The following is a 23,352-nucleotide window of genomic DNA, read 5'->3' as shown; positions in this document are numbered from 1 at the left end:
TTTAATTCACATGTAAATAAATTTATAATTACATCATTACTTTTTAAAATTTATTATTCTCACCGACATAAAATTTATTATTCTCACCAACTTATAATCACTTTAACTCACACTTCACGATTGTTGAGTAATAAAATCTTGAAGAATCCGTGAAAGGTGTTTTATTTTTACTCAAATATATTGATGAAACAATTACTTAAGTGGAGAACAAATAACTTTATTAATAATTTATTATACGATTTTATGATTTTTTTGTTTATTTGATAATATTTAATAAACAATTGGAACTATTTTAATAGTTTTAGAACTTATGGGATAAATATTTTTATGTTTATAAGAAAATATACAACACCAAAATTCCATATCGCATGTCCAAACAAACTTCAATTTCATCTCATGATTGCATATCATGATACTATATCATTATTTCATATCATGATACCATATCGTATGGCCAAACAGGACCTAAGTCATTTTTTCAATATTTGTTTTTCCCAATGGGTAAATTTTCAAGTTAACATTTTTTTTTTGGTCTTACCATCACTCTTCATGTTATTGTTAATTTTATTACCATGCTCATGTATATTATAGTTCATTTTTCCTTTGCATTATATTTTGAGCGTGTTTTCGTGTATCCGTGTTAATATAATTTTAACTTTTGATATCGACGATGAAAATTTGTTCACTATATTTTATTTTGCTCCTTAATTGTTTTGTGATGGTGAGTTATCATGTTTGACTCTAAGTACATTTTTATTTTAAAATTTTTATGCTACTTTTAAAAAAGTTTTGTACTTAATAATATAACATAAATACAATAATTTATCTTCTATATACATTTATTATTAATCAACACTATAAATACTTAAAAAATACACCGCTTAAAAATATGGTTTGCACTTTTGCCCAACTCTCCAATAAAACTGTTGTTTACTATTTTTCTGAGAATTTGATTATTTTTATGATATTCAAATTAGAAAGTCTTAAAATATATAGTAAGAAAAAAATATATTTTAAAAATTAAGAACTCCTAAAATATGATAAGGTAGTAGATTATACAAGATACCAAAAAATCAGCGAAATAATAATATATTTCTTTATATTCTTTCATTTTAATTGTTTAAGAAACATTATTTTTCATCAGTATTTTTTATGTGACAAAATTATTTACTGAAACTTCAGGTTAGACAAAAGAGTTAAATACAAGGTAAGTATATTAAAATATATAATACCCATGATGTTATGCTTATCATAATGTTTTATGTTATATTTAATTTATTACAAGTAGTTGTTTTATATTATTGTTCTTCATATATAATGTAGCTCATTTTTTTAACCTTATTATTTATTATGTGAAGTTAAATTATCATGTTTCTCTTTAAATATATTTTTTATCTTAAATATTTTATGCAATTTTATACTTACGTACACATAACAATTTATTATTTGTATAATGTCATTGTTATTGTTATTATTATTATTATCATTAATTAATGTGCTATATTTATGCAGAAACATACATTTAAATAGTAAAATTGAAAAATTAATGAAAATTATTCTTAAACTTCTAGAAAAACAAATGTTTTTATCAAATTTGAACGATAGACGTTCTCTCCTCCATATTCCGTATAATATTAGTTTTATTCATGCCATTGTCTATCGAATTTACTATTTTACTGTTCGCTATAATAATTATAAACTAATTATGCATATTATATATACTATACCTGACTCATTTACTATTTTAGTATTTCAGTGAAAATTTAAACTAATTATGTATGCTATATATATATATATATATATATATATATATATCAAAAATAAAAAAGTTTAAATTTGTCGGTGGAGTATTTCCTTATTATATTTTTAGAAATGATTTAATTGTATCTTCCGTCTCTTTTAATAAAGATAAAAATAAATCCATCGGAGATTATCTCCTGTACGTCTCCGCCGCCGTTGAGAATTTTCCGGCGAAGGTTTAGACCCTACAGCGGTTGTCCAACAGCAATATAAAATAAATCGAAACTCAACTTTTCAATTTCTCACCTCATGGATTTCTTCAAATCCGTATTCGCCGACGATCCAGAATTTTCCGATACCGAAGATGCCCCTACTTCTCCATCAAATTCTCAATCTCAACCAGAATCTCCAAACCCTAACCCTAACCATGATGTTCCAGCCATAACGAACGCATGGACTTTCGGTTCAACTTTGTTCAGAACCATAGCATCGAAATCGGAATCCGTTGTTCAAAACTACCGCCGCGATTTCGAGGAATTCAGCTCCGGGTTGAAAATTGAAACCGCTACAATCCGTGAAGTAGCTAGCCGAGCCGTGAAGGACTTGCCGGCTAGGTTTGAATCAGGCGCCGCCGTTGCTCAGGAATCGCTAGAATCGGTTGGACAAGCTATTGATAATATCGGCTCCACTGTATCGGAGATTATTGCTCATGGTAAGGAGTCGATCCTTGATAATGATTCTGACAGTGAGTTATCTGAAAATAGCAGTAGGAGGAGTTTAGGGAGAAGTAGTAGTTTAGAGCAAAATTTGAACTTGAATGCCAAACCTTATAGTAGAATTGATGCAACAATTCGAGCAACCCAGTGTGATGCGAAAACGTATTGCGATGAACCAGAGGATATGGTTGATTATAATGAGTGGAAACTGGGATTTGTATTAGTGGAGATGAATGGGGAAATTGAGGGTTTGATTAAGGAAAATGGTGTAATAAATGAGATATATAGCGAGTTGGTTCCAAGTAGGATTGATCACGAGACTTTCTGGATTAGATATTTTTACAAGGTTTATAGAATAAGGAAAGCTGATGAAGCAAGGGCAAGGCTTGTGAAGAGGGCGATCTCGGGTGAGGAAGAAGAGGAATTGAGTTGGGATGTTGACGATGAAGATGATGAGAATACAGAAGGGAGCAACGGTGTTGCAAGTGAAAACGTAGCAAAAGAAGAAGTTGTGAAGAAAATGGATAGTTCGGTAAGTAAAGAAGAGGAGAAAGAAACAGCTTTAGAGACCACAAGTGATGATGGCGGGGATGTTAAAGGAATTTTGGCAGGGAGAGTTGATGATAAGGGGAGTTCAGAAGGTAAGAATGATAACAGTGATTTTTCAGTTGTTTCCAGCCAAGTGTCTTCGCACGAGGGAGATGATCTTGGGTGGGATGAGATTGAAGATATAGCCAGTGGTGATGAGATCAAGGTGCCCCAGAGAACAAGCCCGAACAAAGCTGATTTAAGGAAACGTTTGACTGCTGCGGAGGAAGAGTTATCATGGGATAGTGAGGTTGATGATGAAGAAGCTGCCAAATCATGATAGTATGTTCAAAGTTGTTTACTATTATAGTTTTTACTTTTCGATAGAGATACAGCAGTAGTTATTCTGGATTTTATTTGATGATGGCACTTTATAAGAATAATGTATATATCATTTCTAATTTTTGGAATTTAAGAGAACTGTATCCCTGCTTTGGTCTATTTTCGACGTTAACACTAAATTTGTATTGTGATCTGAAATCTGCATCTTACACCGAATCTCATATGTGAACTTCCATTGTTGAACACTTTTGAATCTCAAAATTCTACCTATGCTTGATGCTCAAAACAAATTAGGTTCTCCTGCAATTATGTCATCTTATTTTTTAATCAGTACTCTTAGTATTCAATGGTCCTTGGGCAATTCCTGAATTGCGGCTATAAAGGGACCAATTAATTCGAATTGTTCTTTCAATATTTGGTTGCTTACATGGTGAATGTGGACGCTCTTCGATGAAAATCATAGGTGACAAACAAGTTAAAAGGACAAAGAACAAGGGGATAACCAAAGTGATGCTATTAGACAGTCAACATGTGTATAGGCAAATGGCTTGTCAATATTTTAATTACACTCATGTAACTTTTCTAGCATGAAAGAATTGGGTACACAACGCATTCAAAGCTAAAGAATATATTGCTACGTTTGAGCTCCTCTCTGTGAGGCCAGTAAATGCTGTCCCATTTCTCAGAGTCGATTTCAGTAAAACATCAATGACACTTATTATGGAATTTCCAGGAACTTAAGTGCTACTTACAAGTAATATACCAGTAGGGTGGTAGCAAGATATCTATCTATAGAACCATGTCTCTGCCATACTAATGGACAAACAAAGCAAAAAATCTTAAAAATAATTCCAATCACACGCACATCAGGTGACATTGCCCACACACTTAGTTGTCTCCCTGCCTCAGAATGCGCAGGATGGTCAAGAACAGGTTCAGAACATCCAGGTACAGAGTGACAGATGCCCAGATGTATTCATCATATGTAAACCTCTTAATCAGGTTGTCTGTGTCATATATAATGTATCCACAGAAAATTATAGCACTCATTGCACTGTAAACAGCACTAGTTGTAGATCCGAGAGGGAAGAACATCTGCAAATGGACAAAGCCTCACAAGTTAGAACTACAAAATAGGTCGTACAAATTTTTTATTTCTCGAATTGGGACGAGGTGATGAGCAGAAAGACGGGTTACACCAACCTGCATAAATCCAGTCAGGATAAGTACAAAGAGGCTAGTAAAGAGTATTGGACCCAGGAAGCTGAAGTCCTTGCCCTTCTTAGAAGCCCAGAATGTGTAACCGGTCAGAGCTGAAACTACAGCTGATGTCAAGAGTAAGGCTTCAAGCACAATTCTTCCTGTAATTTTGAAGCGCATGAGTATGAGTGAATCATCAGAGCTGTTGAAGCATAAAGATTCACAAACACCAAAAATAGAAAGCTTCATAAAGCAGAGAAGCTACTCACCATCGGTATTAGCACAGGTCACACCCACTGTGAGACTCAAAGAAGCAGTAAAGAGGCCAAGGAAAATAAAATTCAATGGATGCTTCTGCTGGTATATGTGCAAGGGCCACAACACTGCACACAAACAAATTATTACTGGTCTAGCTTCTACAAAGTGAAAGGAAAGTGCAAACAGGTCGATAAACTTTTGGACAATTTGATAAAAGCAAATCCAGAAGCATCAGACCCATGCATTACTACAAATTTGTACTGCAGTTCCAAACAGATCTCTATACACTATTAAACACCAAACCAATCACCATAAGTCAGTAACCTCAAGTTTCTTCCCTTGACTCGCTAATTAGAAAATTGTATTATATACAATTCATAAAGGCAAAAAATATTGCTGCACCATCTGTGCAAACACAATCATTAGAGCTGATCAATACAGTGGCAGATTTACTAGCAAAACTGAAATTACGCTGGCTGCAACTACGATACAGAACACAAAAATCTCAAAATTTGAGGTTGTATCGTTGACTAAACACCACGTGAAGAGTAACATACAAGTCCAACAATTTCAGAATACAGATATCAACTGTTAATACACAAGAAAACAAAAACCAAGAAGATCATAGCTCCACCTGGGTTCAACGTCTACTATATTTTTATAAAATAATTTTGAACATGTATAAACATAATTTTAACCATGTATAAGCAATGGTATTTTCCTCCAAGGGAGTTCAGATCCCTTCGACCCTATCTGGCTCCTTACCTGGCCAACTTGTCCGTGTATACAACATAAAGCGAAGCTAAGATAACCTCCAAATAGATTGCATAATTTCCATTAATCAAAATGCATACACAAAAGAAATGATTCTAACTTGAAACGATAGATCTCAAATTCCGCAGCATAAATAAACTATATACGCTCAATTCGAAGTATTAATAAACAAAGATGAATATCCACAATAAAATCATCAAATTTCAGGTCATTATACGTCTAAGAAATCAACTATTCAGAAATCAGATCGGCAACCAATACACACAGGACATACATAAAGCAATAAATTACCGAAAAATGAACAGATCTAGGTTTACTTACGAACGAAAGGAAGGAAAATGAGGAAGAGAAGAAGGCCAGGACTTCCACGAAGAAGATCGTTGATCGGCGTATAAAGTACAGTCACGGCGGATACAAGGGTGGTGAGAAGGATCTGAGCAGCGAGAATCCCATAAACTTTACGAATAAAACCCCAACGCAATTGATTCTCACCATATCCAAGACCTGGATACAATGTTCCTTCCTCTATATCACCTTTGATTCCTCCATCACTCTCCGTCCTCAAACTCGTGAATCCGTACATTTTCTCGCTCTCTCTCTCTTCTCTCTCTCTCTCTGCAACTGCAATGAATAAGGTTTGTTGCGGTGGAATAGAGAAGAAAGAGTATTATTCCTCAATTATTTTGGATAATTCCAATTAAGAAAATAATAAGTAGAAGTTTCTGTGATGTTACTTGAAATTCTCTCTCCACAAAAAAATAAAAAAAAATATCCCAATATTTTTCTTTTTGTTAATTTACAAATTGAGTGTGTTTTGAGACGATTTAGTTGGTTCGAAGAATAGTTATTCATAAATATAATTTGAGATTGACTTATCTTTAATATCTTTTTCATTGATCTTATTATAATTTACATAGTTTATATTCACATGATTATAATATTTTCTATTGACATTTTATTTAAAAAAATATATTATATAATTAAAATAATATTTATAAGGAGTCATGAAATATAAAGTCTACATAATTTGCTCCCATAAGAAATATTTACTAGCTTTTGAAATAAATAATTGCGATCACATATAATTATTTTTCAAATATTTGTATCTCTTATACAATATCAAATATAATACTATTTGTGTTAGGTTTTCGTACATCTCTTGAAATTTAAACTTAAGGATTATTTTTCTTTGGATTATTATAAAAATCTCACATTTCAGTTTACTCATTATCATTAATCCTTATAAGTTTTACAAATTTCTAAATTTTTTTATTTTTGTGCATCAGATCAGTGTATCTCGCGCATTAGATTAGTGTATCATGTATAAAGTGTACATCGCACATATTAGTGTATCGCGCGCATATGATTAGTGTATCGTGTATAAAATGTAATATATTTTACTTAACGATTAATGTATCTCGCGCATTAGATTAATGTATCAACGTTTATATTATTGTATCCATTTGAGAAACTTCTGTAATTATAAACTTTTAAGAAATAAATTGTAATTATATCTTAAAAGTATGTGATTCTATAATTTGCTTTTTTTTAGGTTCATTTTGCTCTCACTGACAACTAGGGTGTATCTTAGGTGACTAGACATTTGAGTAGTTTGCCCAAATTCAGATATAATTAATTAATTACAAGAGCTAGTGTTATACAAATTACATACATAAATTATGTATTTGATACTTCATGATAAATCTCTTAAGATTATAGGTATATAGTTTTATGTTTATGTTAATTTTCTTTTTTGTTCACAAGTGCTAGCCATGATTTTAAAATCTCTATATTTTTTTTATTATTATTAATTTAGCCATCTTTAAGAGATAAAGTATATATATATATATGTATGTATGCATGCATGTATGTATAATATATATATTTAGGCCAAAGTCATATGCGGCCACTCAAACTTGTCCCGATTATTCATTTAGACACCTCAACTAGACTTACTACCTATTGAACACTTCAACCATTCTGAATTTGAACCATTTGAACATTTTTTCGAGAATAAACAAAAAATAGAGGATGTGTGAAATACACTCGCGCTGACATGTCAATTTGACCAATCAAATAATGACATGTGTTATTTTTTAATTCAAAAAATTATTTAAACATTATATTATAAAGAAAAAAAATAAAAATTATTTTAAAGTAAAAAAAATGAAAAAAAAGAAGTAAAACCTAAACTTCACTGCCTTCAACGGGAACAAAACATACATTTCCTCTAACTCCATTAATGGCTACCCTCCCCTCCCTGTACAGTTCCATCTTTAACCCGACAATTTTTTTTTTCATCAGTTTTTTTTAATTATAATTTTTTACTTCATCTCGTTTTTTAGGTAGAGAAAGATGGGGAAAAGAATCTCTTCGAAAAATTTATAAATGAAACAAAATGCTAAGAATTTTGAAACCATTAGAATGGTGAGGGAATAAGATAACCACTGATACTAAGAATTTTGAAATCATTAGAATGATGGGGGAAGAAGATAACCACTGGTGTATGGGTATGGGGGTTGGGGTGGGGTGGGGTGGGATTGATAGAAATAGGGAAGAAGAAGAAGACAAAAATAGGGAAGAAGAAGAAGACAACTGTTCTTCTTCTTTTTTGTTAATTTTTTTTTAAAAAAGGTATAAATTAAGAGAAAAAAAAAAGAAAAATATTATTTTTAATAAATTAACGCGCTCAAGGAAAGTGAATTACACGTTTTTTGTCATGTCAGCATTTTGTGTCTAATAGGAATGACTTTTGAACAAATAAAGTGTTCAATTGGCATAAGAATTAGTTAAGGTGTCTAAATGAATTATGCAGACAACTTTGAGTGGCCGGAGATGACTTAGGCCATATATTTATTATAGGAAAAATTACGCCGCTAAGTAAACTTATACTATTTAATTACTCATCATTGCTATAGTTTGTTATAATTACCACTCGCGACTAACATTATACATTAATTATGTGGGTTGATTTTGGTTTGTATATGTATAATTCGTCAGAATATACCTTTCTCCCACTCTTTTCCCCCTCCCCCTCTCTCCTCTCTCCTCTCTCTCCCAGTCTCGCTCGTCTCTCTCCTCCATATAACATGTATCTACAAATTGTAATCATCAAACTATTGTTATGAAGAGTAATTAATTATTTTTAAGTGACTATATGTGAAAGTTTCCATTTATTATAATGAGTAAAGAAAATATTTATGTGGCAACTTTAAGGGGAAACTAAAGTCTTGTTTGGCCATGCGATATGGTATCATTATATGGAATCATGAAGTGGTATCATGATATGGAATCATGAGACAAAATTTAAGCTTTGTTTGGATATGCGATATGGAATTTTGGTGTTGTTTATTTTCTTATAAACATAAAACTCTCATAAGTTCTAAAACTATTAAAATAGCCCCAATTGTTTATTCAATATTATTAAATAGCCCCAATTGTTTATTCAATATTATTAAGTAAACAACACCAAAATATATATTAAATATATTAAACTTTTTTATCACAACCTATACTCATTGATAAATGATACCCTAACAGTATATATTACCAATAATATCTCTAATGATGGAAAAAAGAATATGAAAAGGTAGAAAAAAGAAATAAATAATAAAAATATTGTCAAATGATATATCTAATAAAAGATAAAATGAAAAAGTATGAAAAAAAATAGTAAAATTGTTATCAATTGATATCTCTTAAAGATAATATGAATAAAAGAAAAGAAAGAAGAACAAGAATAATAAATGAGACAAAAATAAAAGAGAATAAAAATAATGAATAAGGAAAAAATAGAAGTAATTTATTTTATTTATTAAAATGGTAAACAAGTAGAGAGAGAGAGAAATAATAAGATAAACTAAACAAAAAATAATAATAATAAAGATTAGCAAATGATATCTCTAATAAAATGACAATATGAAAAAAATAAATGAGAAAATAAAACTAATATGAAAAAAATAAGATAATTTCTTTTATTTTTTAAAAGGTAAAAATATAAAAAGAGAGAAAAAAATAAAAAGAATATAAATTAACTAAAAATTAAAATAAATTTATTATCAAATAATATTCTAATAAAGAATAAAATAAAAAAAGAATTAAAAATTAAAAGAGAAAATAAAAAGAATAAACGAGAAAAAAAAAAGATAAAATAAAAACAATGAATGAGAAAAAACAAGAGAATGACATGACAAAAAGAATAAATGAGAAAAAAAATGAGGATATGAGCCAAAAGTCACTCATTCAATAAAATAATAAAATAATATATTTTTAAAAAATTTCTATAAATAAATATACGATTTTATTAATGTTATAAATTAATAATTTTTTGAAAATATAAATATTTAGACAATTTATTATTAAAATGATTATTCTATTTTGTCTTTTGTTAAAATTCAAATTTAGTTAAAGTTCATCTTTATTTTTCTTATTGAATCAAAAATTTTTGGTGTTAACATGATTGTTAATCTTTTCAAGTGAAAATGGATTGACTTTTTTTTTGTATTCACATAATGTTGTACGTATTTGATGTGTCGTTACTGATTTTATGACACATTTTAAGTGAAATTATTTTTAGATATGATTTCAAGAAATTTCCTATATTGCTTATATAGTATATTCTTACAGCATCATATATCGAATGTTTTAAGTAAAGATATAATGATAATATTTAATTACTAAGAAATAATGAACATTATGTATAACATAATGAATTCATTAATTCTTTTTTACAATGAATCAGTTAACAAAAATATATATTACAATGAATTATACACATACATTGTACTTTATGTATAATGCATTTACTTTTTATATGAATTCAATAAATATGATACATAATTTAGTAAGCTGGAATGATTCTGATATATCCAATGTATTTATGTATAACAAATTTAGTTTTTTCTGTGAATTTAATAGATATGATCCTTAAATAAGTAAGATACAAAGATTTTGATGAAATCAAAATTATTTTTCATTAAATCTCAAAACATTCTTTAAAGTAATAAAAATATTACTAATGTATCGATTAAATAATGCACATACACAATAACAATATTTCTTGATCCACCTATATTTATTTGGTGAAGTTTTATATATATTTTATTAGACTTAAGATTTTATCCTAACTGTCATCAAACTTTTAGAAAAGGCTCATTTATGTCATCAGTTAAAAGTATGGCTCATATATGCCATTACAGTTAAAGAAAAGGCTCATTCATGCCATTATTTTTTAACAATGGTATTGCAAAACCATTTTTGACACGTGTCAAATTATAATTCCGCCACATCATTAATTTTTTTAATTAAAAAAATTAATTCAATTTTTATTTAGAACTTTGACTTTTTTATTAAATAATTGATGACGTGGCCAATTTAAATAAGGAAAATCAGAAAAAAAAATTTATTCAAATTTTAATTATGATATTAATTAAAAAAATTAATGATGTGGCCAAATTTTAATTGGTCACGTGTCAAAAATGATTTTGCAAAACCATTGTTAAAAAATAATGGCATGAATGAGCCTTTTCTTTAACACTAATGACATAAATGTGCCAAACTTTTAACTAATGACATAAATGAGCATTTTCTGAAAGTTTAATGGCATATTTGAGTCTTTTCCCTTTAAAAAATATTCTGACTCCGCCTTTTCTTATATTTTTAAAACCCTAAAATGGTAAAATAAAGGGGGGAAATAATAATTGAATAGGCATTTTGGCAATTAAATTTTGGAAGTGGCCATTTTTTGTTGCTAAATTTTCTCATGATACTTGGATTTAAAATGTTAAATACCACAACTCAAACATAAAAAGCATTTATGCCTAATAATAATGACATCATAATTATGTCATGCAAATATCACCCATAGTTATAATTAAAAAAACAATCTCAAACATATAAATAAATCTACATATTGCAAATGCATTTAAATTTGAGCACATCCCATTTCAATTCTAAAAGAATCTGTATTTCAATTAATTACACTTAATTAATTATTCCCAATATAAAAATAGTTTGGTCTACAAACATAAATGTGCCATATATATTTGTTTTAAAGAAGTCTTCTAGTACAAATGTCATTAATTTCAGTTACAAATTAGTCAAAATGATGAATATTTTGCTATTTAACTAAAACTAAAACTACAAAAATTCACCATTTGTATACAACTATGTTAACTTGGATACTTCGTTTTTGTTCATCAAAAAAAAAGAGCTTCGATAAGGATCTCAGTGATGATGAGACTACAATGAACGAAATCTCACCATTTGAATCAAGCAGCAGCGATGAGGATAATGCTGATGGAGTGACATGGTCTGAACGCGAACTTCGCAAAACCATCAAACATATGGAGAACAAAGTTATGGAACTTACAGCGAAACGCAGTCAGATTGATGCAAGAAGTTCTGCTGCTGCTAAAATCGATGCTGAAATCGAATTGATCCTTTGCGATCGAGACTTATTGAAGGAGGGTTTGGATGAATTTCTGGTGGCATTTGCAGAACAACAACGTGAAGGTATATATATCATGTGTTTTGATTATGTGTATGTGTATGTGTATGACTAGAAAATTAAAGTACTTTTTTGTGTCATGTGTATATACATTTACATTTTTTTGGTTTGATCTTTAATTGATATGAGGTCAAATGAAGTTAAACTCTCTATGAATTAAATTTGATGTAGATGTTGTTTCTATTCTAGAAATCAAGGCTAGAACAGACGGTAAGAAATCATTGAATATTCTTGTCTCGTGCTTAACTTGTCATTGATTGCTAAACCCTAGCGCCGATTCACTGATTAGGTGTCGGATTCGAGTTTCGAATCCGTCATTGGAGTTGAGTTTTGGGATCAAGATCGGATCCAATTCAGTTGTCAATGTTGAATCTCAATTTAGAAGTCGGGTTTTTGATCAAGTGTTAGGGTTGGATCTCGATTCAGGTATCGGCATTAGGGTTTAATCTTGATTTGGATGTCGGGTCTTGAGTCAGGTGTCAAGATTGAATCTCAATTTGAGTGTCGAGTTACCAATCGAATGTGCCGATTCAAAAGTTGAGTTGGGGTCGTGTTCCAATATGAAAATCGAGTCCTGTATCGAATTTTGTTTTATGATACAGTAAAACTGAATAAATTAAAGTACTTTTTCGTCTGAGCTTTAGTTGATATGAGGTCAAAAAAAAGTTGAATTCTGTATGAATTAAAATTTAATGTAGAAGAAGTTTCTATTTTAGAAATCAAGGCTAGAACAAATGGTAAGAACTCATCATTCTTGTCTCGAGCTTAACTTATATCATTGATACTAAACCCTAGCGCTGAATCGGGCTCAAGTCACTAATCAAGTGTCAGAATCGAGTTCGAATCAGTCATTCGAGTTATGGTTTGAGATCAAGATCGAATCCAATCCAGCTATCAGGGTCGAATCCTAATTTGAAAGTTGAGTTTTGGATTGAGTGTTGGGGTTGGATCTCAATTCAAGTATCAACATTAGGGCTGAATCTCGATTTGGGTGTCAGGTCTTAAGTCGAGTGTCAAGATCGAATCTCGATTTGACTAGAGGGGTTATGAGTCCAATGTCGGGGTTGGCCGGTTCAGAAGTCGAATCTCGAGTCAAGGTAGGATCCCAATATGAAAATCGAGTCTCGGATTGAGTGTCAGAGTCGAATTCCAATTAGAAAATCAAGTTTCGGCGTTGGATTTTGTTTTATGATACAATAAAACAAAATAAAAGTATTTTCAACATTTTTCGTCCAAATAAAGACAAATAATTTCTCCATATTGAATTGCAGATGATTTAATTGCGGAGAAAACTATTTTTTACATTTTTAAAGATATGTGTATATTTTCCTCAATATATGATATAAAACTCTTTACTAGTGATAATATATGTAATTATGTTTTATAAGACAATTTGGGGGTAACACTCCCTATCAAGAATTTTTCGATATCTATAACTCAAACCCAAAATCTTTAATTTAGGAATATCTCCATCCACTACACATCCTTTGATGATATTAACCTTCAATTTCATGACAATAGCTTCAAGATCCCTAGGTCTATACAATTCCAACATCTTCAATTTTTTACACAAGTTTTTTGAGCTAAATGTTGAACTTGTAAAAATAAAATGAACAATAAGCACTGAAGATGACTTTTTCTTGAGAAAAAAGGGATATTTGCACAATAATTTATATAAAAGAATATACAATGAGGATATAGATTAAGTTATCACGTTGCGTTGTGGTTGTTATTGTTCTCTTATTATTATTTTGTTTCTCCACTGTTGTTTTTCCTTCTTCTCATACCTATTTTGATATATGTTGTACACGAGCTGAAGATCCTTCGGGAACATGAGGTAAAGGTATGATCTGCATAAATTCTACTTTCCCCAAACCCCACTTATGAAATTTCACTGTGTTGTCTATGTTGTTGTTGTAATATACAATGAGGATACACTACCATGCTTGTCATGAGAATGGAGGAAAATATTAGTTTGAAGAACAATATTATAGTGGAAATAATCACTTATGACCACTTGCGAAATGAATGAAAGAAAATGACATTTGAATTTTTTTGTGTTCAAATGAATATCTCTCAAGAACATATTTGTGTACGTGCTTTTTCACCTTGATATTAGTGCACAATTTTCTAATAGGACTACTTTTATCTATGAACAATAAGTCTTTGCAAAGTGTTAAGTTTGATTCCAGCAATTAGCTCCACACCTTGTTTGATACCAATGGTTAAGATATATTGTAGCAACTCCTTTGGTTGATTGATACTCCAAAATATAAACATTTCATACAATGTCCTTTTAACAATTTCAGATGCACTCAAAGAGGACATGGAGAAGAAGACTCGTAAGAAACGCAATTATGATTTAGCTGGAACTTCTGCATCGAGTGAGATCACTCAGCAACACTGGGCAGACATGCTTAACCAAAACTATGATTCATCAGAAGAAGAGGAGATGGAAATGCAAAGGAGAAACGCTGAACACAAGAGCTGGAGGGACAATGAAAGTCGTCTACGTCGCATGCACTTAAGGATAGAAGCTGCATTCAACAATTCTTGTTCTGATTCCGACGATCCCTCTCAAGACCCTGATGATGATATACACACAAACATTGATGGCTTGGCTGATAGATTGCACAAGCTGGTTGCAAGTCAAGAGGAAGAGTTGAAGGCAAGTCAAGAGGAAGAGTTGAAGGAAAGTAAAGGGGAAAATGATGATGCTGGTGATATGGCACCTGGGCATAACTCTGCCTAAAAAGCTAGCTCACGGAGGAAGGATTGTCCAAATCTGCAAACAATGTGGAAAAACTAATAAGGACAACCAGGGATAGCAGATCTATGAATAGTTCATTGCTTCAGACTGTTCAAGCATAGTGAGAACTTTGTTTTTGTTGAAACTTGTTTTTCAAGTTACTGCAGTAATTTTCTTAGTCGCCTAATACTTAAGTTGCTTAAGTTCAGGATGATTTGAATTTTAAACTTTTGTGTGGTTGTTTAAGTTTGTTGAGATATTTGAAGTTTTTGAATTTTGGATTAAGCTGATGTTTTGTTGTAGTTGGCTATTTAAAGTACTCCTATGCTTAAGAACCCTTTTTTTTATGACTCTGGTGTTCTGGTCAGCTTTCGCGCACCTTGGAAAAGCACCGAAGGTAAGAATACAACCAAAAAGTGTAGTAAGCTGCCTGTAACACGAGCAGCAAAGAGAAGGAACAATGATGCAATAGAAATTGCACCAACTGAAACTGTGGAAAGAGGCACAGGCTATAGAAGAAAAGAGAAGACTCACTGGTATGGAAGCTGCAAACTGGATCTTTTACTATTAACTCTTATGACAGGAGTTTGATCTGTTCTGCTGCTGAAGTAGGAACATGGACACGGAGACAAATCTGGAGGGATAAAGCTCCACCGAACGGGGTTTTTTCCACTGGATTTTGGTCCATGAAGTGGCCCTTAACCAGGATAGTTTACAGAGAAGGGATGACTTTATTAAAACTCTATTAGTGCTGCTATTAGCTAAAATCATAACCTAGCTTGAGACCCATCAACTTGGTATTGCTACTACCTATTAAGTACATTTATTAGACAACTCTAAACTTTATGATTTTGGTTGGCAATGCCAATATCCATATTCAAAACCATATATAACCAAGATATCATCATCGTAGGTTTGACTTATGGAGTTCAACCAGAGCAAACCTCTACAGCATAACAGTATCTCTCTTATCCCAAAACTGGTTTTCATCAACTTGCCATTATTTGTCAGCATTATCAATAAGAAGTAATTCATCATATTACCTTTTTGATGTAGCAAAATATCTGACTTCTATTTGAGGAGCACGTTAGGAGGTGAACGAAGGACCACATTCCTTTTTTAGCCTTCATCAGTATGTCTCACTTGAATCATTCTTCCAGGATCACAGGCACCTGAATATATTGGAGCCAAGGGCATCTTAAAGACCAACAAAATATGTGCAATCAGATAATAGATTTTAAGGAAAAAGGATAGCCAAGAACTGCACCTGTGGACTCAAATGACGGCAAGGAATTGAATCAGCTCCACCTAGCATATCACGATATAGGCTTTAAAGAGGGTTTGCATGATGGATTCTGGGATAGCCTTCCTCTCATATCCTTTACTAATTGTGTAATTAGTAATTACCACAATTTTACTTTCCACCTTACAAGATCAAATTCAATTAGGACGCATGTGTAAGCCTGATCAAATGAAAAAAAATCTTATCACTATTAAAAGACTAGTAAATGCAGTTTCCTACCAACATGGGTTGCGGTGCACTGGTGGGAGTGCTTCACCCTTAGCCAAAGGGTCTCGGGTTCGAGTCCTGGATTTGGAGAAAATCATGTTGGGAGCGCCACCCCCAAATGGGCCCTACAGTGAGCGACCCAAATTTAGTCGAAGCTCCAATGTGGGCTCTGGACACCAGGTGGGAAACAAAAAAAAAGAAAAGCAGTTTCCTACATACCCAGCAAAGTGAAGAAATGATGATGCAACGGAAACTGCTGCAATTGAAAGTACCACTCAGTTAAAACAGGTCGATAGAGGGACATCAAAATTAAGAAAAGGTGCAAAATGATTGGAAGTTGGGGAACTGATTCAACTGTTTTAGCTGCTGGAAACAGCACCAGCCCTAGAAGACAAGTCAGACTCACTAGCATGGGAGCTACAAAGAACTGAATCTTTCACTGTTAACTTTTACTGCAAGAGTTTGATCTCTTCTATTGCTAAAAAGGAACATAGCCATGGAGACAAATATGGAGAAACAAAGCACCAGGTAGTGGCACTTTTTCACTTGATTTTGGACCCTGAAGCTGCCCCTTACCCAGGATAATCTACAGAGAAGAGGAATGACTATATGTAACAGATGTCATTTGTCTGAATGCAGAAATTACAAATCATCTTTTCATACATTGCCCGTAATAGCTTCATCTAGGCAGTTACTCCTGACTATATTCAATGATAAGAGGGGTAGTGCCAAGAACAGCAAAAGAGTTAATGCAATGCTGGTATTAATAAAAGGTCCTAAACAATGAGAGAAAGAACATCGGGACACAAATCCGTCCTGCATATGCTCGATTGTGTAAAGAAAGGAACCAGAGAGTTTTGAAAGAAAATCTGGTAACATCTTAAGGTTAAAAATAAATGAACTTCCCTTTTAAGATTTTGGCGTAAAATGTAGAAAGCACAAACTTCTGTCTGTTACAGTGGGCACAATCATGATGTACATGTTCAATGCAGCAATGGGAGATTTTAGCTTCAAAAGCATTGGGCCATCAATGTTTTCGACTGAACAAAATAAAGTAATGTACTTTCCTTTTAGGTTATCAATAAATTGATTTGACATAATTTTCCTAACTTGGGTGTTAAAATTGTATTTTAGAAGCCTACTGCAAAAAGTAATAACAAGAATTTTAGATCACTCCAGAATTGTCCTCTTCAGCTTTTCTGTCTCTTTCTTTGAAGGAAAGAAAACTAGGATACAAACCAAAAAAAGTGAAGTAAACACAAAATCAGTCATACATTTTGATCTAAAATAGATATTTCCTCTAATGAAGTACCACTGACCATGAAAGTTGAATATTGCAAGAAAGTAGAATTCAAAATTCTAACCACACTGGAAACACACCAAAACAGTCCATTTGACAAAAGTTATTCAGAAGAAGTGAATGGTGTCTCTATCTCCTAGCAGAAACCACAGATTCTCTCTAAGGAATGACTGCACTTCAAGAATGTCAGTGCATCCATCATCAAATTTACTGTAAGCGGTAACAGAAATACAGTGAGGGATGTGTAGTAGCACGTGCTACAAATTTGATCCCTATCACATATCAATAAGACTAAAAAAATACAACATTAAGTTATAACAAAAAATGTGAAGTTGCATGATCAAGGTGTATAAAGCAAATAAATCTTCTCTTCCGATTTGGCCTTAGACAAGCTAAAGGTGTTGCAGTCTTTATAAGACGTCAACCATCTTGAATAGCTCAGACTATATATCCCATTTCCATCTCAATATGGTGGGAATTATCTTTGCAAAGTTTATTTACTAGAGAATGGAAAATTTTTTCTCTGACGACATGACCTAGCCTAAGCATGTTATCTAAAATGGATAAAGATTCATCCAACTTATCTGCTTGAGAAAGATGATAAATCAGTTCCTCAAAAGTTTTTCTCCTTGGTCTGAGCCTACTCTTCATCATACTGCTCAACCAATCTAGCCCCTCTGTTACATATCCCTGCTTGATTAATCCAAGTATGATAGAATCATAAGTCGATGTTGCTGGTTTGACACCTCTCTCTTGCATATCGCTCCACAATGATTTTGCTTCCGAAACATGGCCGATCTCACAAAGTTTCTCAATTAACACTGTATAAGAAGCAGGTGATGGTTGCAACCCCTGCTTTAACAGTTCATATAAAAACTGAAGACCTTTATTTATCTTCCCATTCTTGCAGAAACCCTGAATAAGAGAAGTGTATGTGACCACATCATGGGCAACACCATTCTCAGCCATTTTATTGAACAAGTTGTGAGCTTCTCCTACTCTTCCATAAAGACACAGCCCGTGAATCATGGTATTATATGTCACTGTGGTCTCTCCATATCCTTTATCACACATTTCCTTATAAAGACTTTCAGCTTCTTTTAGACGGTTAGTTGTTAAATAACCATGGATGAGTGTGTTGTATGTGTATTTATTGGGATTGAATCCCTTTTGAATCATCTCAAACCATAATTTCCGGGCATCTCCAACCGATTTCATTTTACAGAGACCATTAATCATTGTTGTATACATAACCATATCCGGAGCATAGCCTCTATTCTTTAGATCATTAAATATCCTAAAAGCTTCACGCATCTTTCTTGTTTCACACAGTCCCTGAATAACATGCTGATAAGTGAATATATCAACAGAACAATTAGTTGCAATCATTGAATGGAGAAGAGATGACAGTCTAAAGTAATCTCTGTTCTTACATGATTCATAAATCAATTTATTAAAAGCAACACTACTAGGGGCATGCCCAGCTTCCAAAGCCTGTCGAAGAAGTTGATGCCCTTCTGGAAAATTGTTCTCCATACAAAATGCTTGAATCAAGTGTCCAATCGTATCTACATCAGCTACAACACCAGCTTCTGTCATATCCTCATACAATTTCCAGACAGTGTCAGTTCTTCCAGCTCGGATAGAATCTGAAAGGGCTGAATTCCAAATTCTCAATGATGGGCAGTGGCCAACACCTCTCAACTCAGTAAACACGTCAAGGGCATCCTCAATCAATCCATTTTCACAAAGACACTGAATGTAGGCCTCCAAACAACTAGGTTGAGGCACAAAAATCATATTTTGCCGAAAACATTTGGCTGCACTGGCAGCCTTGGCTTGTACAAGCCCACTAAATATGACTTCATCAGAGAACTGATCCCTCGAAAAACCATTTTGAGAACTAAGCCAAAAATGAAACCGAAGCGACAACATTACATTTTTTTGTGCCTTCAGAACCTCAGTATAGAATCTTGGATCAGTAAAATTAACAGTGGGAAAATCAGATAACAATATTTGTTCCCATCTGGGTCGTGTCCGGATGACTTTGCAAACATCTTTAGCTATCTCAGCAAAGCTCTGTTGCTCACTTTGATGATTTACTGAACTTGATCGATCTGCGTTTTGTGCAGCAACTTCACCTTCAACCCCACCATTAGTTCCAGCAATACTTAAGTTACGGATTGGGGAATTAACGTTTTGGCGAGTGCACAAGCTTCTGACAAAAAATGGAGATCTAGCCATTCAAATCTGCAAATTGTTAATCAAATTCAAATGGGTATCTACTATCCAGAAATGCCAATCAAATATACAGCTAAAATACATGAATTTACATGGAATGCCTCTTCATATCCACACTCATTTAAGAATCTACAAATAGCAATAAGATATAAATGCAAAAAAAAAAATCCAAAACACATGAATTTACACGAAATGCCTTGTCAGGTAAACATTTATCCATAAATGAACGGCAGAAAGAATCTCAAATCCGCAGATTCCTCTGTAAAATACAGATGGGTATCCGAGAATCCCAACAAAATTTCAGTTAAATAAATGAATCTACAAACACATAGAACCATACAGCAAACAATTTCAAAATCTACAATCTTGAATAAATTTCAAATGGGTATCATAAATGCCAAAAGAAACAGCTCGATTAAACTTCCAATTAAGAAAAAATCTTACCTTTTTAGCCTTATAAGCACGAAATCTAGTTTCTTGAACCTTCAAGACCCATTCTGACAGTCTCGGACCCAAAGTATTGACAAGGCAGGACAAATCCCTTTAACTGGAACTTTGAAAGAAGAACGCTTTAAGCCTTAGAAAAAACAAAAACCAATGGCGAATCTTGCTGACTGATGAGAATAAAAGATGGTATTGTGACAATTTTGGAGAAGAGTGAAGCTACAAATTTGAGGAACAGAGGAAGAAGACGACTATTTCACTAAGCATTGACAGAGGAGTAATACGTAATGCAGAAATAATTGTACCTATTGAGACAAACAAAAGCCTATCTTCTGTTGGGCCTGTGGGCCTTTACACAAACTAAAAGTTTGAGATCTGATTTTTAATTGGAAAAGTTATAGGGCAACTTTCGCATATAGCAAACAAAAAATTCATATTTGTATGCTATAGCAAAGTTTGCATAATTGCGCTTCATAGCAAACATAAAACTGTATAATTCGCTATACATATACAATTGTATAATTCACTGGCCTAAATTGTATAATTCGCTTGCCTATTTCGCTGCAATTGTATAATTCGCTATCCTATTTCACTGCAATTGTATAATGTACAATTGTATGTATATTACATAATTATAAGTGTATAGCAAGAAGATATATATTTTTCTCTCGCTTTATACAAAAACAGAAACACAATATATACACTTCTATTGTATAAAGCTAGAGAAAATTGTATTTCACTGCAATTGTATAATTCGCAATTGTATAATTCGTTGGCATTTTTCTCTGCAATATTTGTATAAAATTTGCATTTGTCTACAATTGAATTGAAGTAAAATGTTTGTAAATTGTATAATTAAGTGTATAACACGAAGATATATGTTTTTGCATGTGTATATACAATTTTCTCTCGCTTTATACAAAACAGAAACAGAATTATATACTTATGTGTATAAAGCGAGAGAGGCGAGCAGAGAGTGGCGAGCGAGAATGGGAGAGTGGCGAGCGAGATTTTTGGGAGAGAGATGTCTGAAAAATTTTAGCTAACGTTTGCTACAGAGCACAATTAAATCAAACCCTAGCTACTCCATTTATTTTAGGTTATTAGTTTGTTATTATATACAATTTTCCCAAAATTATAAGGCAACTTTCACATATAGCAAATAAAAAATTTATATTTGTATGTTATAGCAAAGTTTGCATAATTGCATTCCATAGCAAACATAGAAACTGTATAATTCGCTATACATATAGCGTTGAAACAAATTGTATAAAACAAAGTGTATAAAACAAGAAATAGAAAGACACTTTGGCAGAGAACTATATAAAAACGAAGTGTATAAAACGAATTGAATTATTATAAGTGTATAGAACGATTATATACAATTTGAATTTGTATAAAATGAGAAAGAGAGAAAGACAAAAGAGACTTGATAAGGAATATATAATTGAATCAAATTGTATAAAAAGAGAAAGAGAGAAATTAGATACAATTTGAAAATTGTATAAAACGAGAAAGAGAGAAAGGCAAAAGAAACTGGGCAGAGGAGTATCTTTATTGTATAATTATAAGTGTATAGGACGAAAATATATGTACTTGCATGTGTATATACAATTTTCTCACGCTTTATACAAACAGAATCACAATTTATACATTTCGCTTCTGTTTGTATAAGTGAGAAAGGCGAGGGTGGCAAGTGAGATCTGGAAGAGGGGAGAGAGGGGAACAAAAATATATGTATTTATACAATTTTTTCTGCTTTATACAATTAGAAATAATTTTTATACACTTGTGTTTGTATAAAAAGTGAGGAAGCGAGCGAGAGATTGGAGGAGAGTGCGAGCGAGATATTTGGGAGAGAGGCGCCTGACAATTCTTTGCAAACGTTTGCTATGGAGCACAATTAAATCAATCCATAGCTACTGCATTTATTTTAGGTTATTAGTTTGTTATTATATACAATTTTTCCAAAATTATACAACATAGTAAATATGTGTTATGTATATACGGTATATAATGTTTTGGTGATCAATCATCTTTTGACACGTGTATCGTATTAGTCGTAAAATACAATTGGTACACTATATAACAAAATTTAATCATAGCTACATATTGTAAACAGATAAAATTTAGCCAAGAAAGCCTAATAATGATCAAAAGTCAGTTATTTTTTAAAATTTGTCTAAAAACAACTTTGTGGGTTACAAGGTTGGAGATTGATAGTGTGACTATATATGCTTATAAAATTTCATATTCTCTTTTTTGGTTGAGTAAATGATCATAAAAAAAGATCGTAAATTATATTCATGCTGAACAATAATATAATTATATTTGTCATTTCATGTAATTTTTCCTTATTTAAATTAACACTAAGAATAATATGAAAACAAAATGATAAAGCTCTCATAATTTTCAAAAATGGATTAGTTTGGAAATTTAGCATGACTTTTGGAGTTCTGATATTATTTTTTAATAAAAATTTTACATGTAATTTTTTATCTAACAAAGTAGAACCACATAAAGAATTCTAAAAAAAATGAAAAAAAAATAAATAAACTTACAAGAAAACAGAGTTTTTTTAAAAAAACAAAACATAAAGTCGAACTAAAAACACATAAAGAACAATTAGAAAATACACAAAACAAAAAAAGAAAAAATATGCACACTTATTTGTTTTGAATATAACCAAATAGAAACATAAAAAAAAAAAACTTAAAATTATGCAAGAACACGAAAAAAGAAAATACACAAATGTTTTTCTTTTTAAATTTCTTTTGTTCTTTTGAGTAACTACAAAAATAAGATAACATAATCAAGAAACACGCTATATATTCAAATTTGATAAAAATACACCGTCGAAAACTTCACTTAAACTTGAGTCCGGAGCCTAAAGGTATAGAATATTAACAAAAATTTCAAAACGGTATATAAAATTTTATATCAACCAAAACGACAAAATCGCTGAAACAACAGCAATTTCCTCCACCGGAACAGCGATTTTGCAAAAATTTTTAACTAAAAGAACTTCAATCAAAATTGAAC

General features: G+C 31.9%; 3 protein-coding genes across 4 annotated transcripts; 1 reads left to right on the top strand and 2 right to left on the bottom strand.

Annotated features, from left to right (window-relative positions):
• Positions 1 to 1,866: 1,866 nt before the first annotated feature.
• Positions 1,867 to 3,517, top strand: LOC107009001 (BSD domain-containing protein 1). The gene has a single exon (XM_015208248.2). It carries the CDS (start codon positions 2,050 to 2,052, stop codon positions 3,322 to 3,324), a length of 1,275 nt encoding a protein of 424 aa, XP_015063734.1. The 5' UTR covers positions 1,867 to 2,049; the 3' UTR covers positions 3,325 to 3,517.
• Positions 3,518 to 3,862: 345 nt separating this feature from the next.
• Positions 3,863 to 6,340, bottom strand: LOC107007999 (BI1-like protein). Its single transcript, XM_015206880.2, has 4 exons — positions 5,880 to 6,340; positions 4,796 to 4,909; positions 4,530 to 4,687; positions 3,863 to 4,421 (listed from the first exon to the last, which is right to left on the bottom strand). The coding sequence occupies exons 1-4, from the start codon at positions 6,139 to 6,141 to the stop codon at positions 4,215 to 4,217; spliced, it is 741 nt and encodes a 246-aa protein (XP_015062366.1). The 5' UTR covers positions 6,142 to 6,340; the 3' UTR covers positions 3,863 to 4,214.
• A 7,714-nt stretch (positions 6,341 to 14,054) lies between these two features.
• On the bottom strand, positions 14,055 to 20,616 carry LOC107005298 (pentatricopeptide repeat-containing protein At5g18950). 2 transcript variants are annotated; one of them, XM_027914590.1, is made up of 7 exons: positions 20,311 to 20,616; positions 16,545 to 19,875; positions 16,338 to 16,450; positions 16,083 to 16,240; positions 15,859 to 15,987; positions 14,799 to 14,851; positions 14,055 to 14,704 (listed from the first exon to the last, which is right to left on the bottom strand). In XM_027914590.1, exon 2 carries the CDS (start codon positions 19,867 to 19,869, stop codon positions 18,064 to 18,066), a length of 1,806 nt encoding a protein of 601 aa, XP_027770391.1. In that variant the 5' UTR covers positions 19,870 to 19,875; positions 20,311 to 20,616; the 3' UTR covers positions 14,055 to 14,704; positions 14,799 to 14,851; positions 15,859 to 15,987; positions 16,083 to 16,240; positions 16,338 to 16,450; positions 16,545 to 18,063. The 2 variants fall into 2 exon arrangements, with proteins under 2 accessions (XP_027770391.1, XP_015059342.1); XM_015203856.2 differs by having other exon boundaries at positions 14,055 to 14,851.
• Between the last annotated feature and the right edge of the window lie 2,736 nt (positions 20,617 to 23,352).

Source organism: Solanum pennellii, chromosome 1 (assembly GCF_001406875.1).
Source record: "Solanum pennellii chromosome 1, SPENNV200".
Taxonomy (NCBI): Eukaryota; Viridiplantae; Streptophyta; class Magnoliopsida; order Solanales; family Solanaceae; genus Solanum; species Solanum pennellii.
This window is presented reverse-complemented; position numbering and strand designations above follow the sequence as displayed.